At 44.2% G+C, this 18147-nt stretch overlaps 2 protein-coding genes across 18 annotated transcripts in view; one reads left to right on the plus strand and one right to left on the minus strand.

Annotated features, from left to right (window-relative positions):
- LOC6547488 (heterogeneous nuclear ribonucleoprotein L) overlaps nt 1–18147 on the plus strand; it is a 101024-nt gene that overhangs the window by 75734 nt on the left and 7143 nt on the right. For 5 of the 17 annotated variants that reach the window (XM_015156342.2, XM_015156338.2, XM_015156340.2 and 2 more), the window contains 3 exons: nt 8612–8659; nt 16541–16722; nt 16875–16967. In XM_015156342.2, coding sequence (XP_015011828.1) covers nt 8612–8659; nt 16541–16722; nt 16875–16967 — 323 coding nt within the window. Of the gene's footprint in view, nt 1–7625; nt 8247–8611; nt 8660–16363; nt 16723–16874; nt 16968–18147 lie in introns of those variants that run through there. The other 12 variants (XM_026980689.1, XM_015156346.2, XM_026980690.1 and 9 more) reach the window with 4 other exon arrangements.
- LOC6547489 lies at nt 2033–2667 on the minus strand. The gene is made up of 2 exons (XM_026980696.1): nt 2633–2667; nt 2033–2583 (listed from the first exon to the last, which is right to left on the minus strand). Exons 1-2 carry the CDS (start codon nt 2633–2635, stop codon nt 2161–2163), a joined length of 426 nt encoding a protein of 141 aa, XP_026836497.1. The 5' UTR covers nt 2636–2667; the 3' UTR covers nt 2033–2160.

The raw sequence follows: 18147 nt of genomic DNA on the forward strand, positions 1-18147 counted from the left end.
CGCTTTTCACCGCGTTGCGTGGGCATTATGTGGCTTACTGTGGTGTTGATGCGATAAATGTGTGCCGAATGGCCTTTGATCCAATGAATGGTTGAACACGGCATCTGCATAAATGCAGTGCGAGATTAGTAAACATTACAAGTGCCGTCAGCAAACGGTCTGACTTTTCAATCGATAGCCTGCAGCTATGTATGTGTATGTGCAGAGCAATAACGAAGTGAAATGGGCGGGAATTACACGGGTAACTGCCGGCAGTGCGTTTTCTTTGGCAAAGTAATGACCCAAAAATCTAAATATCTCCCACTACACTCGCTGCAGGGTGGCAGGCGGACTTACAGAGATATGCGAGCGAACCCACCCGTCGAGGAGCTGGAACATACTTGCGCATACATTTACCCTAATGCCAGGCCCGGGGGTTCCCCGCTTTTGCTGGCCCTGTGCCAGGACGAAGTGCTCTGCGTCCTGTGCCAGGACGATGAGAGCGAGGCGAGTGGGAATACGCAGATACACAGACGCACTGGCAGCAACAGTCTGCCTGTTTCCTCTGCGCCAATATTCAAAAACTGATTTTCATATGTCTTTTAAGTTTATTTGCGAGCGGCAAGATTGTGGGTAGACACAGACCGCCCTGTTTTCCCTCCCCCGCTCACTGTTACCATTTCTGTATCTGTTTTGGCATCGTCTTGTGGCCCTTATCATTTCCGGCACACGCATAAAAGTTGGCCGAGTGTTTGCAAATTTTTTTGCTCCTGCTTCGCTCTCTTTCAACTTTTTTATTGGGCCCGAATTTAATTCACAGAGGAAGCAGCAGAGCTCCTGTGCGCAAGTTTTTTGAAAAGCGATTTCAAATGCAAATTTTATTGAAACAAGGGAGTCGTCCTGTCCTGTGTGCGTACCAAGATGGAGATTAAAATCAATTCAATTTGCTGCAAACCCAGCAAAAGTGGTAATAATTTTGGTTCTTTGTTTTGCCAACACACACACACACACATACACATTTCTTTTTACTTAGCATAATGAGATTTTGAGCGAGTGCGTTTATTGTTCGGGAATTTACAATGGCTGAGCCCAGCGGAATTTCGTTTAGCCAGCCAAACGAAATTGAGCAGATGGATGTAAGGCACAGTCGGTTGGTCATTAATTGACCCATTTCTTAGCGGACTTCGGTTGCCTGCCAGACACACTGTTGCCTGCCAATATATCACACGATATGCACCATTAAGTGCTCGCCTAATGGGCGACCATTTATCAAACACTTCGATGTGCTGCCAAGTGCTAAGGAACCGAGCCAGGATGAGCTTCGATATTTGGCGAAAATCAGGAGCAACGCAAAGCGTCAGATGCCAACGCGTTTGTCATCATAAAAGTTACTTAAAAGTTGTGCGAAAAATATGTGGACGAGCATAAATCAATGCCTGGCCAGGTGCAACATGGCGCACGGTTGATTTATTTGCTGCCACTGGGCTGTGTTTCTGCCATTCTTTCCAGCTTGCTCAACATAGGCGATAATTAGCCAGTCCACGAGGCGTATGCGTAATTTCGTCCTGTCTATGGTGATTGCGTCTAAGGCCGAGTGCTTCACATGTGCCTTTCAATAACTGGGAACTCGAGAACTCCGGTATCCGGTGTACCATTTTGTAGTTTGCTTAGGCCAAGTGCAACGTGGTAGCAGGTGCTGCTGTGCAATGCACTTGCAACACTCCCAGCAGGCTGCCACAATTTATTGCACTGGCTTCGACAGCCTCTGGGCAATCAAATAACAAAATGGCAGCGCTGCGCTTTGACATTTAATTGCGCCGTTGGTGGCAGGCTTATGAAATATTTTTGTGACACGGCTCCAATGCTCCAGAGTAGAGTCATCACCCCCAAGTTCCCTCTACATTTCTCCATTCCAATTCAGCGTGCTGCCGATTTTAATAAACGCACAACTTGTCCTCAGTTGCTTGTGGTTCCCATTTGGCTACGAGGAAAACAATCCAGCCACCACATTGCACATTTTCATTTGCTGAGTGCTTCAACGAAACGAACTGGGTTCTTTTTGTAAAATGTTTGGTTTTAACTTGCACAAAACGATTACTTAAAGTCTAGAATCAATATACATGTTATAGAATTTGAATTGATTCAAGTAATCAAGGATTTAACTCGTATAAATTCGATTGTTCAGTGAAACTCCACAGAGAAATCTCCTTCCTCCTTCTCCTTGTACGAATAGCACTTTTCCTTGCCCAACTCCATCAAGCATAAGTAAGCTGTGCCGACTGCAGCTTTTGCTTTCTTTTCATTTGCCAGCGGTTTGTTCAAGCGGCATGCCACATAGAGCAGCCGAAGGATGAAGCTTATGCTCCTGCCGGACAGGATGTGCTTGGAGACCATGGTCGTAATGTGAACCATCATGCTTGACGAGATCGGCTGATCCTCGTTGAAGTTCTCAATCTGCCGGACGAGCACCTTTACGCCGTGCAGCACCGCTAAGTCGAATAGGTCACGCCTGTTTAATTGTGGTTGGCACATTTCGGTCAATTGACCTTTAGCTCCCAAGGCAAGGGCGAAAAGCAAAATAAAGGCCAAAACGAACAGGGGTTTCTGCGGGGAAATGTGATTAGAATGTGGTCCAACTTCTCAATGATCCTACCATTTTGCGAAAGTTTATTCTACACACCCAAAAGATTGTGCTGCAAATGAATAAAGCGAGAAGTTGCAAGCTAAATGTGTTGGTAATCAGCCGGAAAATCTCAATTAGAATGCTTCAAATCAACGATTTAGCGTTTCTGCTCCCAAAATGTTATGTAAAAGAGAAAACCGCTCTTCGGTTGGATATTCATTATTTAAATATGTCTTATTAGCTAGAATGCGCTAATATCTGTGCCAACATTGACCTTGCTGGGTCAGAATGGGTGTTTATCAACAGCGCCAATGGCAAACAAATAGAACAGAGGCACGCGAGAAATGCAATTCGAATGGGAGGCGATTAATGGAAACAGATTCTGTGTTGCCGCCTGCACTGCGTTAAAATTGGTTCGGATTTACCTCATAAATGAGACGCGAAAATCAAATTTCCACTGAGCCCCATGGAGTGCGGAAAAATTGCTATTTTCTTTTAGCCGTCTGCAGTGTTTACAATTTTCCCGAGCCTTATATATGGCGCTCAGTTGTTGATAGTTCCTGCGCGCGCCTGTTTTCAATGAAATTGTTCAATTCGGATTTCGATTCGGTGTGGGAAAATAAATTTTCCGAATTATGCAAGAGGCGAGGGGGGGACCGCCGCCCACCGGTCTCTTCATCAGAATGTCCGCTTGTTTATTCGGCTATTTGTTTGCTTTGTGCGCTTGAAAAATATTCGGGCACTTAAATCGATGTGTGATCTATGCAACTATCCAAAGATACACAGTAAGAAAAATTATTTAAACAAATACACCGAAATATCTGCTGTGCTTATAGATTCCAACATTATAGGTAAAAGATATACTTAAAAATAAACTCTTTTTTTTGCAAAGCAAATGTTATGTCTTTTTCCCCATGGGAACTAGATTTAGCATATGTTTACGACTCTTGACGGCGCACTGCGATCTTTTTTGCATTTTTATGCCGCGTTGAAATCTGTAAGATCCCAGTGCACATATATTGTGCAAATATATATCACATTTTAGCCGCTGCTCAGCAATTAAGCCATTAATTTGCAGTGACAGATGGATGACGGCCAGAATATTTATGCACGGATTAATGTTCGCTGCTTATTAGATTAAGCGCATACATTTATTTGAAAATTAGTTCGGATTTAATGCGGCATTTGAAATTGATTGAATTTTCTCATTATTTGTTTTGCTTTGTTGCGCAGAACGGAAGATCTTGTTTTGAATTTCCTGGTTTTGTGGCCACGGAGTGCTCGGCAAATTGAATTTCCATCTTTTGTTCAAGCTCCACTTGTGTCCGCAATATACCATTTCCCATTTCAGCAATTTCGTTTCACCGCATTATTTACTTCCCTTGCAGCACAACACATCCTTCCATTTCGACTTCCACTTCCACTGGCTCAATCGCTCCAGTTTTTTATGGCATCGAGAGCAGCGTTTATGGCCAAGAGCCATCAAACGGTCAACTTTCGCCGCAACAATGTATCCCCACTTACGCATATTTCTATTTGCGCGATTTGCTGTTTGCTATTTGCTATTTTGCAATAGAAAACAATCAAATAAACGTCGCAGTGCATCGAATCCCTGAACGGGTTTCCCAGCTTACATAACTGCCACTATGACGACCATGATGATGGCGATGGGGAATGGCCAATGGCCAATGGCTCCTGATGAGCTCGGTTCAATGGCTCCGTGGTAACGCACATTCCCAAAGTGATTTTGATTTCGATTTCGTTCGATTCCGTTCGATTTGCTTTGGCAACGCGAGCGATCCACACCAGTTCGACAGAGATACAACGAACGAGTTCAAATGGTGAAAACCACTTTTGGCCGCCGGTTTGGAGCTTTATTTCCCGGCCATGGACACTACACACTACGGACACTACGCCACTCCAATGGCGATATGGGAAAACTTGATTTTCCAGCTGGAAGGCATGGCGAGCGGAAAACGCATTCCCAAGCGGAGCGTGAGTTTCCCAGAGCTGTCTTCGTCCATGTTCGTTCGTCGCATGTTGCTCTAATTGCATGACAAACTCTTTGCCAACTTTCACACACTTTTGGCGTTATCTGCGGAGGTAAAACTGCAGCTTTGGCTTAAAACTGCCTGGCCATAAGTGTCACATATCAAAAGGAAAAGTGAAATTTTGTTGTTACGACCGTGGCAGCCTGCGGAAATTGTTTAACTGATGGGAGAGCACTGGGGAAATTCAAAGCGATTGCGTTCTTAAAATTGAGTGTCATATAAAAAGTTATTGGGTTTAACGTGTTTAACGGTTTTAAGGAAAATATAGCTTTCCATCACAAAAGGGCAATTTGTAATACCTTAAAATATAATTTTAAAAAATACATTAAAACCTATTATGTATTAAACACTTACAAACAAATATTTAGGAACATGTGTACATTGAATTACGTTAAAATCAAGTCCTATGCGCATTAGAAGCTCCTTGCCAACTTCGGACATAGTCCAACTGCCTTCTGGCTTGGAATTTGGCAATTACGAAATACTTGAAAGACACAGAGCGTATTTGAAATAGAACAAAGACACGAAACCGAAATTGCTGAAGACATTTTAATGTTATTAAATTTAAACGCAGCCTCTAATGATTTCGTCTGCCCTGTTTGCGTTTCGCACCCCATGAATGTGCCACAATTTAACAATAGAGACGGGCAAATCTAATAAGCATAATGAATGAACCCCGAAACTCGGGAAATTCAGCAGCTGAGTTGCTGTTTTCACTCAACACGCTGAACTTGTGCTGTCACCTGTGAAGGCAATGATGAACAGCCCCCCGCCCACGTTTTTCCACGATTTTTCTTCCTTTTTCCTTTTCTTTTCGTATTTTTTTGTATTTTTTTTTTTGAGGTATCATGGGGTGACCATGGCCGATGGCATGTGGCAAATGTCTTGCAATCCACACCCGAGCCATGTAAATATGCCTGCGCTGCTCCGCTGTCGTTTGCTGTTTTGTTTAATTAATTTCTATATTAGATACACTTCATTAAAAATGCCTTGGCTGTGTGGTCTTGCCATTGTTGTGGGTTATTCTTGGCAATCGAAAGGAATTCGGTGATTGAGCAGCACAAATGTGGCTCGAATGAGATCTGGGCCAGGAGATACGTTTACGTTCACAGATTCATTCGTACAGCCTAATGGCTCGTATAAGATCTATGGCCGTCCTGCATAATTCAGTAAGCCGCTCGGTCGGTATATCTGTGTGTCCGGAACCCAAAACACTTTAGTTCCAAGCCTTTTTGATGCTCCTGCCTTTACAGGACTCTCCTGTCCTGTCCTGTCCACCTGTCGTCAGCCATGGCATCCAAACAACTGGCTGTGCCAGAGCAATTAACGCACTCAGTGTGTCCAGGGCCAGGAGGTGAAAATCGGGTCAAGAGGGGCTAAAGTAGGGGCTGAAAGGCTAAGGCTAAGCAAAGTGCCGCTTTGAAGTTCGGGGCCATGCATTTGTCGTCGCCGGAATAATGAAATGCATTTCAGTCCTCATTAGGCATGCCATTTTGAGATTCTGATTTTGCCTGACAGGATTTCAGCCCTCCACCCTGATGGAGTGGCTGCAATTGAAGTGCACTGTGCCAGACTTTAATTGGCCAAGCCGTGGCAATAATTGAGCCGAATCGAAATCGGGCTAAGCCTTAAAAATCCATAGATGCTAAGAAAAAACAGCTTGTTTGGTTTGGAAACGTTCGAAGCCGAAATCAAATAGCCAGTGAATAATTTTTCCTGAGTAAATATGGCTAGTATGCAAATATTGTTTTCAGTACCATGTTGTTTTGGTGGGCAGCATGCCATTCCCTAAATAAATAGAGTTAATAAATGCAACCGAAAATGTATTCGACAAATTCTAGTGCACATTTAAAGTGAATTCATTTGAAAAGCCACATTTCTTATTGCGTTCAGCATTGTTTCCAGTTTGTTTTCGCATACAATTAAAGGGTTTTTTGGGCCAGAAGCGTTGCTACCACTTAATGTAACTTTGATGTTTTTCTGGCTACGCACCAAGTTTCACCTGCTGCGGATTTTCGGGCAGCAAGGAAAGCAGTAAATAAAATAAAAACTTTTGCGGTTAAAGTTTTTCCTCCTTTGTTTTGGCTGTGCAAATGCAGCAGCAGCAGCAGCAGTAGTAGTCCCCTTACGAATTTTCCTACTCCCGCCCCTGTTCCGAAAATGGACTTCTCATTCGTGTGGCATTTTTTGGCACTTGCCACAATGGCCACGTTCCGCACTCACACATTCCGTGGATCGTGGCACGTCGTTCTGCGAGTCCACTCCTCCGTTCTACTGGCTTATGGGTGTGGCAGGGGGCGGTAGGGCAATGGGGGCGTGGCTGCCACGGCTTTTTGGCAGCGGCACATTTGCTTTGTCATGTGCCATATTTCTTTCTCGCCCGGCAACTGCGCTGCGCTGACAAAGTATCTTTTGTTTAAAAACTGCAAATGTGGCTCTTTTCTTGGAAACTTGATTCGATTTCGTCAACTGTTCTTCACATTAACTCCTTCTGTCTCCGCACATGAAATCCATCAATTTTCAGGGTACTTTTCGGGCAGTCGATTTAACTTCTTAATTGAAATATTTGTTTTAAAGCCATTTTTATATGGTTCAAATATATTTGTATATGAAATAAATTTCCTGACTTAACCCAAAAATATATGGACAAAGTTAGCGACTTTTTAAGTATCTTAAATTTTGGCGCGTTGTATGGCTCTCAATTTGATTTACCTAAAAGAAGACTCAAAAAGACATCGATGAATATATTATCTGTGCTGGAAAAGGCTATTAAAGTTGCCACTTAAATGTAAAACACTGAAAAAAGTGTTGGTCAATGCGATAGTCAATACTTCAAAAACTAATACGCAAATATCGATACATTTGGGCAACACTATACAAATATTTCGCAAAGTAGTCTCTTCTTTAGAAAATTATCTAAAGTAGGCCTTTGAGTTTACAATTGTCAAATTCCAGGCATTGCTAGTCATTCGTCTGTGAGACGTCTTACCGTAAAGTACACCTAGGAATACTGAAACCACAAATATATAAAATCAAAAAATCACAAAAAAAACTGCCACCATAAAATTTGAGTTGTGTGTTACATTGAACAGTGTTAACTTTTACCGTGTTACCGAAAATTCTTTCCATTGCTTCGTGTTAACTCGTTGAGTTTTGGCTGCGCCGGCATTAGCTCATTTTGAATATTTTTAATCATTTGCACCTGCCCATCGAGTGGTTCTGATTTGTGGCTTTAAACCGTATTGAATCAAGTTGCTGCAGCATGAATAACCTGAACGCCAATGCCAATGCCTTTTTGTGGCAGGCTCCGCCGCCGCAGCAGTTGGCGCAACAATCAGTGCAACAGCAGGCGCTGCATTCGGTGCAATCGATGCAGACAGTGCAACATGGCCAGCTGCTCCATACCGCTGTAGTCTCGCAGCCGCGCAAGTTTGGTGGCAACAAGAGCAACTACAACTACATGCAGAGCCATGCCGGTCCCGTTTTGGGCAATCCGGGCGGCAATCCCATGGGCGGGCTCGGTGACAACCCTAATGTGTACCGCAAGCGCCAGCACATCAACTCCTACAATCTCGGCTGTTATCAAACGAATGGTAAGCAACGTGGGTCATCAGCTGTTCCTTTGAAATAATTAAAAATTCAATTGTCCTACAAATACGTTGGCAAGCAGAACATATTGCACTAGTAGTGGTAGTGACTAAGCAAAAAATTCGTGACTTGGCAAAAATAGTCGAATCACTTTTCTCAATGCTGAAACCCTTTGAAAATCCCTTTCCCAACTCTTACAACATTTGTCGCTAAACGCTGTTCAATACAGATGAATTATTCAAATTGAATTCTTGTACTACTCACTCACTGTTTGAATTAAAAAATACCATATATGTGTACATATATATATTGTGCCATTTTCAACGATTGCATAAATCATTAACGCATTTATTTTCTTTTGTCTTTCCAGGTAAGTCGCTGTTTTCTATACCCGAAAATGTTGTTATGCTTGAGAGCCGTAAGTACATTTGAAACTAGAGCACTTTTCAAGCACACACCCACACCACACACGCAACACACACAACGCACACAACGCACACAACTCACACAACGCATCCGCAACAAACACACACTTACATCAACATTTGCAGATCGAATCAATCAATCAATCGTCCTGGGGCCAAAATGTTGAAGAGCTGCGGGGTGGGGCGGGGGATTTTGCGTTGAAATGTAAACGGCGAAATTAATTTCCAATTGATGGAGGAGGAAGAGGGGCTTGGGTAAAAGTTCAATTACAAAATAAAACAATGCATCTGGGCAGGGAAATATAAAGATCAAAAGATGCCAGCTCCGAATTTGCATCTCTAGGCGAAATTTATTTTTTTGCCATTAATCAATTTCGCTTCTGTTCCGTTTCGTTCGGATCGGATCGATTTGGGTTTTATTCCAGTTTCCTGTTGGCCAGAAAAATGCAATTTGCATATTTGGTCTTGCATGAATTTTCAATTGCATTTTCTCGACGCTTTTCTTCTGTTTATAGCGAGCTCCATTAACATTTCTATAATGATGACGTTGCTGTTTGCCCCGCGTCGTCCAAGATTTCCACGATTTATCCTGAAGGTCGTTTACTTATTCTAATTTCTCGCATTGTTTTGGCCATTTGCATAATTTTCAATGCACGCAATCTTCATTCATAGCCGCTAAAGGAGTGTAATGGCCTACGGAATAGCTGGGTTTCAGTGCAATGGGGAAAGGTGTAAGTCAATTATTATGGCTCATTATCTTAATCCCGCCAAGATCCACCCAAACCATCGGTGGATGGTGTCATAAAAATATGAAATGGCCGGGCACGACACCCAGAAAGACCAAGAAGCCGAAACAAATTTGCACCATAATTAAAATAAATGCTTTCAATGGCCAATAATTGCCAAATAAATTAATTTTAATTGCAAGCAACCGTCGGCGGTTGCGGGTGGCAAAGCACAGCCAAAGCGGCTAAAAATATATTTCAAAGTGGCTAAAATAAAATGTGCGCTTTACATTCGGCCTCTCCGCCTACCAATTTTCCTGCTCTCGTCGTTATATTTATTTTTAAATGTTCCGCTTTCGAGAGTCTGTCGTCCAATGCGAGCGGTGCCACGCCCACTGTTCGCACCACCACCAGCGCAATTTGTGCGGCAGATGTCGCTTTTTTGTGTGTGTGTGTGTGTGTGTGTGTGCAGGTGGGAAGCGGCCGAAAAACACTTAAAAATACATAAAAATACCAATGGGACGTGAGTGTGTGTTCCTCCGCCTGACATGTTTATGGTGGTTGCCTTCTGAAGATTTCCCCCCAAGAATGTTTTCCATGGGCTTAGCAGCGACCGAGTCTCTAGAAGATTTATGTGGGCGTTCATTAAACGCACATCCGTCCCGTCCGCCAATCACTTAGTTAATATGCCATCGAGTATTTGCATACTCATTCAAAATGGCACCGGGAAAATTCGCATATTCGCAGGATTTCAGCCCCAGCCAGGGTTGTCGAGGTTGTCGAGGTTGCCGGGGTTGCCAGGGCCACCGAAGGCAAACTTGACTTGTTTGTTTATCTTTCTACCCTGGGCAAAAACTTTGGCATCTGTACAATCATACACATATCTCGTTTTTTTTTTTGTTTTTGCTTGTCGTATGTGTATATTTGTAGTGGCTTAATTTGCTGGCATTATTGCCATGAAGTGGGTGGCTTTTTATTTGCCTTTTGGGCCTGATTGTTGTGGCTTACTTCTGCTGATTGACAGCGCATTTCGTTGCCTTTTTGTTTGGTTTCCTTTCGCTGTGGCCCAATATTTGCTGTCGCCTAATGCAGTTCTCCTCGAAACTTTGGCTCAGTAATTGTGCTTTGCGGCAGCTAAAATTAATTAAATTAACTTTCTGTTGTTTTGCCTTTAACTCCACGCACACAAACCCTCGCCTGACAGGCCGTAAATCTTGTGGTTTCTCCACCCACACTCCATGAGAGAAAAAAACAAAAAAAGTGACATCTTCCCACAATAAATTCATAGGAAAATCCAATAATTTCGCTGGTAGGCAGGAAAGATCATTCAGGAAAAACAGCAGCATGCTGTACATGTACAACAATAACCGACAACCGCAGCCCGCATGTCCGAAAAATATAAATTGTGTCGTTCGCATTTTATGGTAATTCAATAAATTGAAAATGACAAATTGTGTCATGTTGCGGTCACTGAATTGGCAGACCAGGGAGCTCAGAAAATCCGTTTGCGGCCGCTGGAACGATAGGCATAATTAAATCTATGTTGGGCATCAATAAAAGTTGCAAATGGATTTTTAAAGTCGCCGGTACTGTGGCTGCTGCTGCTGCTGAAGCAGCCGCCGTGGCACAGGCACATCCATCAATCAAAGACGATCAATCAAATTGTTGTCAACATCGGCGCACGCAGCTAGCGATGAGTTGGATGTTGCCGCTAGCTGTCGCTAGGTGGCGTGTCGAACAAGAACAATGTCGCTGTCGTCGCCTGGCTGAACTTTCGTTAGCACCATTCAGTCCCTCGCTGTCCCTCCTGCACCATCTGCCCCATCTGCCCCACTAACGAGCGCTAATGGACAGACCAGTCCTTCCGCAAGGAAACTATTGAGCCAAAATTGCGGGTGGGTGGCTGGACGGAGGATACGGAAACTTTGCCACGCAAACGCAATATTGCGTCGATTATCTTCAATCAAAAGCCAGTGATTGATGACTGCGACGACTGGCCATACCATATCGGAGAAGTGTATACCCGGAAGTGCTACGAGTTTTGAATTTCCCTTCAGCAGTTCGATGGCAATTCTTAATGCCGTAAAGCCGGCCATTCATCAGCGCTCTGCGGTATTATTGAAGGCTTTATTGTTTGCCGTTTTGATTACTTTTGCAATTGATTCGTTTGCGAGACGTCAGGTTGGTTGTGGGTCCTTTTTATTGCTACCACTAAATATTTGCATTTAAATTGGGCCGCCAAAAAGGTAGCACCGGAATATGGCCACTTACAATGCCTAATGATTTTCTTTAATATGGACACTTTGCAGTTTCATGAACCAAAACATAAAAAACCACCATTTTGCTGCATAATTTATGCAGGACACGGCTGCTCCTTCTCACTTTTTGTTTCCTTTCTCTGCTTTTTGCTCCACCCTTAATAATTTGTAATTAATTTAGCATCTGGCCAGTCTTGATGAGAAAAAGAGAGGAGTAAAAAACGCTGGCAGCTTTTTGTCAGCCGTGCTCGTATACTTTTGGTGTAATTTTCTAACGCAATTAATTGGACATTTTGCTAATGCGTTTGCCTCTTGCAGTTTTTGCCCTCTATCCATCTTTCGCTTAGAGAATCGTGCAATTTTCCAAATTACAATATCGAAATTGTCCCCCCAGCTGCACAACGCAAATCGCACTTTGCCATAGTTGTCCGGCACTTTTTTCCTTATTGTTTGCTATATTTTTATGGCATTATCGATTTTCGCTTTTCCCCTGTCTGATAAAGGCGGGAAAACAGCGTGGAAAAACTTTATCAAAGCGAAAACCAAGTTTGCTATGAGAGCGTGGCTGTGCAATGCAAAAAGAGAATTTTTCCTCAGACTTGGATAGTTTGGGGTACAGATATTATATATGAATATCATAAATGTGCAGAGTATATTTACACACGGAGCTCCATTAACTAGGAAAGCGCTTCAAAATGTCGCATGCAACGGAGTTTGATTGAAAGTGGGCGGGCTATTGCTTTTATGCCACCACCCACAAAGTCAATACATCAGCCACAACAAACAAGCGTCTTTGCAACGAGGGTGGCCACTAAAGTTGTAGTGCCCCTCTCGAGCCGGCTTATATCGCATTGAGAACCCTGAGCGCTCGAAATGTCACCCACTCAACATTTATTTTTGCACTCTTGGCCAACTGCATCGTCCACCGAATTGGGTAATTCGAGAGGAGGGCTTGTAGTCAAGAACTCTCCAGCCGATAAGTGGGCGTTTGGCTGGCAGTGTGTGGGCGTGGCTTGCGGGTACTGATTGCATATGTGTTTGCATGCCATTAAGGCATCGGGGGTGGTCAAATGTTTACCAATGCGATAATTAGGCGAAGCCACCGAAGGAGGTCCTCCCTGCTCCTCATCCTGGCCAAAACCGAAACCGAGAGCACAGGCCAAACTAAAGGCCAAGTCGTGCCAATTTGCTAAGCAAACCCCCACATATGGCGACTCGTGTGATCATGAATTATATTATAAATCCCTATGAGCAGGATGCCATCGCCGTGCTCCTAATTATGTTGTATTTGGCCGCGTTTTATGTTGTCTGTTGTCTTTGTCTGTTTGCTGGAAGAGTGGAGGAGAAAGTACATAAGCAAACGGCAATTACATGCGTTTATATTATTCAAATCCGCCGTAAACGTAATTAAGCTCACGAGAGTTGAGCACAAATTTATTTTCCCGCTCCAAGGCTGCCGTAAAAAGTACGCAATCCTTTTTCCAACCACTTCGTGGGTTTGGGCGTGCTTATCTGACTAATTTCCACAAAGGAATGGTGCTCGCGTATCGCATATAAATTGGCTCATTGCCGTGGGTCGCTGTCTCCGTGCCATTTGATTTCTTTTTGATAAGCATTGGCATTTCCCTGACTTTTATATTCAGTTAAAGGCTTAGGCGGAGGAGAAAAGTGGAGCACAAGTTTTTTGGGAGCATTAAAAACCAATCAGGGCCATTGTCACATAATCAGCCAGCTTACATGTGGCAGTAGTAGTAACTATATTTTTTTTTTTTTTCTTTGCGCGCTATCTCTGCTCCATTACGATTATTTTTTATAAGCTCTGCGCTGGGGTTCATCGCTTCTGCTCCGCTATCATGTCACACACAGGACCAACTCTTTGCCAACATAATAGTTTTGCTTATGAAAACAAATTCAATTTTGAAGCTGCTTATGGAAATGTTTATGCAAGATGTGAGATGTGAGCGCAAGTCGAGGGGCGTTGGGGGAAAATTAATGTCACGAGCGAACGAGCGAACGAGCGAGTCGGAAAAACAGGGGAGAAAATGCCAGGGAGGGACTGGGCGTGGCACGCTGTGCATGCTGCAAGATAAACGGGTGACTCTTGGCATATTTTGCAGTACAGTTCCGCATCGAGTACAGTTCCTAAGTTGACTCTAACAAATTGAAAATCATTGAACGCGCCGGGCAGATAAGGTGGGTTGCAAAAAGGACTGGAAGTGCAGCTGAAATATATTGTAGCATACATTTAAGCAAATTGCAATTAAGGCGTACAGGGGGCGGTGGGGAATGTTGTTTGTTTGCCAGCCATTACCCTGTGCATTGGACCGAATGTATCTATCGCTCCCAATCCCCAATTCCCCCAGTGCCTGCTGACAAAGTGTGCCAATATGCCACACAAAGTATGCAACAATTTGCAGCATAAATACTTTGTGGACCACCCATCGCCGCCCACCGAGCTGTGGCTACATGCGTACTTTTTTATTTACCTAGCTTTCGGTACAGCCCCGCCCACTTTCGCCCACTTTCACCCACTTTCGCCCACACACTGAGGCTGGATTTTAATGGATTTCTGTGGAGCTCGCTTTGTGGTTTTGGAGGAAGAAATGCGTTCTTTGTTGTGCACCATCTATTTTGTCCTGTTGTCAAGGCATTGTTGCAAGGCTTACTTAAATACTTGCTGCACCAACATGCTAAATTTCCAGCTGCGCGCTTACTCGTATTTATATTAGTGGACAGCGAAGGTTTTCTAATTGCAAACCAACAAAGCACTTAATCGCGACACACGTGTCGTATACGTAATCCACATGGCCACATTTCTGTATGCAAATGACTGCGGTTATTTGGCACGCGCACACTCACACTAAATACTTCGTGGAAAACGAAACTAAACTCCAACTTCCGACTGCACGACGAACACATAATCTAAAATAATTTGTGCGCGGTGAAAATTTACACCTGCTCAGTAGTTCTAAGCCAACGCTCCACCTTTTCGACGCCTTGCGTGTGAAACATTTTCCAGCAATTGCATGCAACAATTCCCCAAATGCTTAAACATTTTAGGCACGCTTCCGCCTACGTCGTAGTGCTAGTTCTCTTCTTCTTCGTTCAGCCGGGGACGTGATTTTCTTTTCTTGGCCAAGAAACTGGAGGGGGAAACAACGGAAGCTGGGGTTGGCAATTTCGCTTGGCTGGCGTCACGCATACGCCCCGTGTTGCAGCAAATCAGCCAAGGCGGTGAATTTCAATTAAAGGCCAACCAGCGGGCGCTCCGCACTTGAAATGAATAACTATGTTTTGGCTGGGCCTTGCTTTATTCGGAATTGTTATTGACTTGGGGTGGCGAAACCCAAACATTCCCTTAGCCAAACTGCCCGAGGTTCCATGGGCATAGGATTATTTACTTATGGCCAAGTTTTGGGTATTGAAACGTGCTTAGGCCAAGTTTTCCTGGGGACGCAACGCTTTAAAATTCGCACGTAAATTCAAACGGATTAGGGGCTTGTGAAAAATTGCATCAATTTGTGTTGTTTGCATGGGACTCGCTGCTCCGCTTGGTCGCGAAAAAAACAGTGGAACAGTGGACAGCCAACATAAAAGTGGCAGCATTTTTGCACAAACACCAACTTTTTTGGCTAACTTTTCACCGAGCGTGTGTGTATGGATTTTTATGCAAATATTTTGTCAGGTAGCCCCAAAGTCCAAAATAAACCAGCCGTGACGAGAGGACGAATACCACTACCATTCGACTCCCCATTGCGAAGCCACAGAGTTTGCTGGCTTTTCTGGCAGGACGACGTGGTGGTGCAACTAAATCAAATCAAAACAAAAACAGCTCCGAAATGGCAACTCGGGCAGCCATTTTGGCATAACAAGCACGATGCAAATTGAGTTCCCAACGCGACTCTCCACCTCGATTTTTTGCTCAACTTTGGCGAGTGATTAAGTTAAAGTGTTTGGTTTAAACAAGGCCAAAAAGTAGCAGCATGTGTGTCTGCCTGGCGACACTTTTAAACTTAATTAAATGCCTGCCTGCCAACTAGCGAGCTGTCTCAGCCATATTTGGCGCGACATTTTGGCAGTTGGTCGTAGTTCCTCGTAGTTTTCGCTTTAATTACAAGACGTCGGCAGATTTGCGATGCTTGTGGTTCAACCCGAACTTTGTTATTGCCTGCCTCGTTGTTATTGCGTTGCCTCGAATGGCATAATACCAATACCCATGCCGAGTGGTTCCATTTTGATGGCACTCTTTGGTTTGGCCGGCCAGCAAAATGGAATAGGCTGTATGTTCTGCACATTTTTTCCTACGCCAGCCAAAAATTCAATTAACTTACATGCCAAACCGCAGCCGGCATAAAAGGGGCCACCATTTTCCCCGAAAACCGCAGCCAAAAATTTCCAGCTCCAGCACTCGATCCCCCGTGGAAATCCGTCCCTGGTCCACGAGTTATGTCTATAAGCCGAGTTTCGTGGTTTCCTTTTACGGTTGAGGATTTGATATTAGGGGCGAGGAGGCACTCTTCAGCTTTTGGAAACACTCATGCAACAACAATAATTTAGCTAGCTTTAAGTTTTGGTTTATGTACAATTGGCACTATTAACAAGAAATGTTTTTCGTTTATCTTTTGTTTCGTTTCATTTTTAATTTGCTATCGCTTATTGTTGTTGCATGCATTGAATAACCAAAACAAAAAAACACAATTGTACAAAAACGCAGTTGCAACACTGCCGACACCACCACAACATGTTCCACCGACACATCACCACCACCAACACCTCCTCCAACAACAACAACAACATCAACAACAAGCACCACAACAACAAGCACAACACCTTCACCACCACCATCAACTAGTTGCCCCAGCTCAATCGCACAATCTTTGTCAATTTAAAGAGCCACCGCTATTGGGACCCGGCGCCGCGTTCCCGCCATTCGGAGCCCCAGAATATCATCCCACCACACCGGAGAACTGGAAGGGGGCCGCCATCCATCCCACTGGACTGATGAAGGAGCCCGCCGGTGTTGTGCCCGGACGCAATGCTCCGGTGGCCTTCACACCGCAAGGACAGGCTCAGGTGAGTATTCCAGTGCCCATGCTCCAGATTCCAAAAAAATGGTGTGCAAAAAAGTACAATTCTTATCTGTACACAATTTCTGATCAAGACATCGGAACCGAATTTTAATTAACTCTTGTTGTCTTTGCCATCTTCCTGCTCCGAATCTCCAGGGCGCCGTCATGATGGTCTACGGCCTGGACCACGACACTTCCAACACGGATAAGCTCTTCAATTTGGTGTGCCTGTACGGCAACGTGGCACGGGTAAGTTGAAACCTTTTGTATTTACTTTTGGGGATTTTGTAATACTTTTAAGGAGCTAAAACAATAACGAGCCTTTTAAAAATATGGGAAGAGCGCTTTTATTGACTTCCAAGTAACCAATAACGCCCACTTGAGGGACACGCACTCCTTAACCCCTTTTGCTTATGACCTTTTGGTGAAAGCAAGCATTGTGGGAAATACCCTCAGCTTGCACTTAGCCAGAAAGCTGACAAAAAGTAGGAAATACGCATTTCATTGCCGCCGTTTTGCTTGGCTGTCAGCACTTTGCTGCGAAATATCGGCCGATGGGGGGAAAAGGTGTTTTTGGCTGGGAAATCCAACCGCAGAGCACTTTGTGTCTGTGTGCCATTTGTAAGAGTGCAAATAAAACGAAAGGCAATAAAAGGAGCGAGGCCAGTGGAACCTTTGGCTGTATTATACGATGGGCCAGTCGGATTGGCAAAACACATTTAGATAAAGCGCTTTAGATTAATATCCCCGCCATGTGGGCATTTCTTCGGTGCTCCGCCTCGGGACAGCAATCAGTGCAGCGTCATCAGCTTTAGCTGTGGGGCACAATGAGGAAAATGCCAACCCTTACTTCTCGAAAAATGGGCAAACGATTGGCAAGTCAAGTCTTGGCCTGTAAATCAAAACACGATGACGACCAAAAAGAATCCATTAAAAAGCGAATGGCGAATGGCGAATGTGCTCATTGTTAGTCGGCGGGCGAAAAGGAAAACTCGCTTGGGGAGCATTTAGTGCAGCTATCTAAGGCACCCAACCACTGAACCACTGAACCACCCAACCACCGCCCCACTGAACCACCCACCGAACAATGAGCTTGTGGGGAGTGCCGCCGACATGAAAGTCAAATGCTAAAAACTTCTTTGGTGTGCCAAGCTTTCACTTTATTGCTACTATGAATCCGCCCCCTCAAGCGAGTGTGTGTGAGTATGTGTGTATGTGCGAGTGTGTCCTTTGACAATTGCGCTCGCCAAGGACAAGGGGGCAGAATGGTTCCCCACTTGGTTGGCTCCCCGACATGTTTTGCTTAGTTTATGTCTGTGATAAAGCGAGTCAAGGCGACTGGAGGAAACCGCAGGAACCACTTTCACTGCACACACTGAAGGAGCTGGGAGCCGAACGTTTTTCAATCCTTCAAAGGATTTATATCGCT

Source organism: Drosophila erecta, unplaced genomic scaffold (genome assembly GCF_003286155.1).
Source record: "Drosophila erecta strain 14021-0224.00,06,07 unplaced genomic scaffold, DereRS2 tig00000092-arrow-pilon, whole genome shotgun sequence".
Lineage (NCBI taxonomy): Eukaryota > Metazoa > Arthropoda > Insecta > Diptera > Drosophilidae > Drosophila > Drosophila erecta.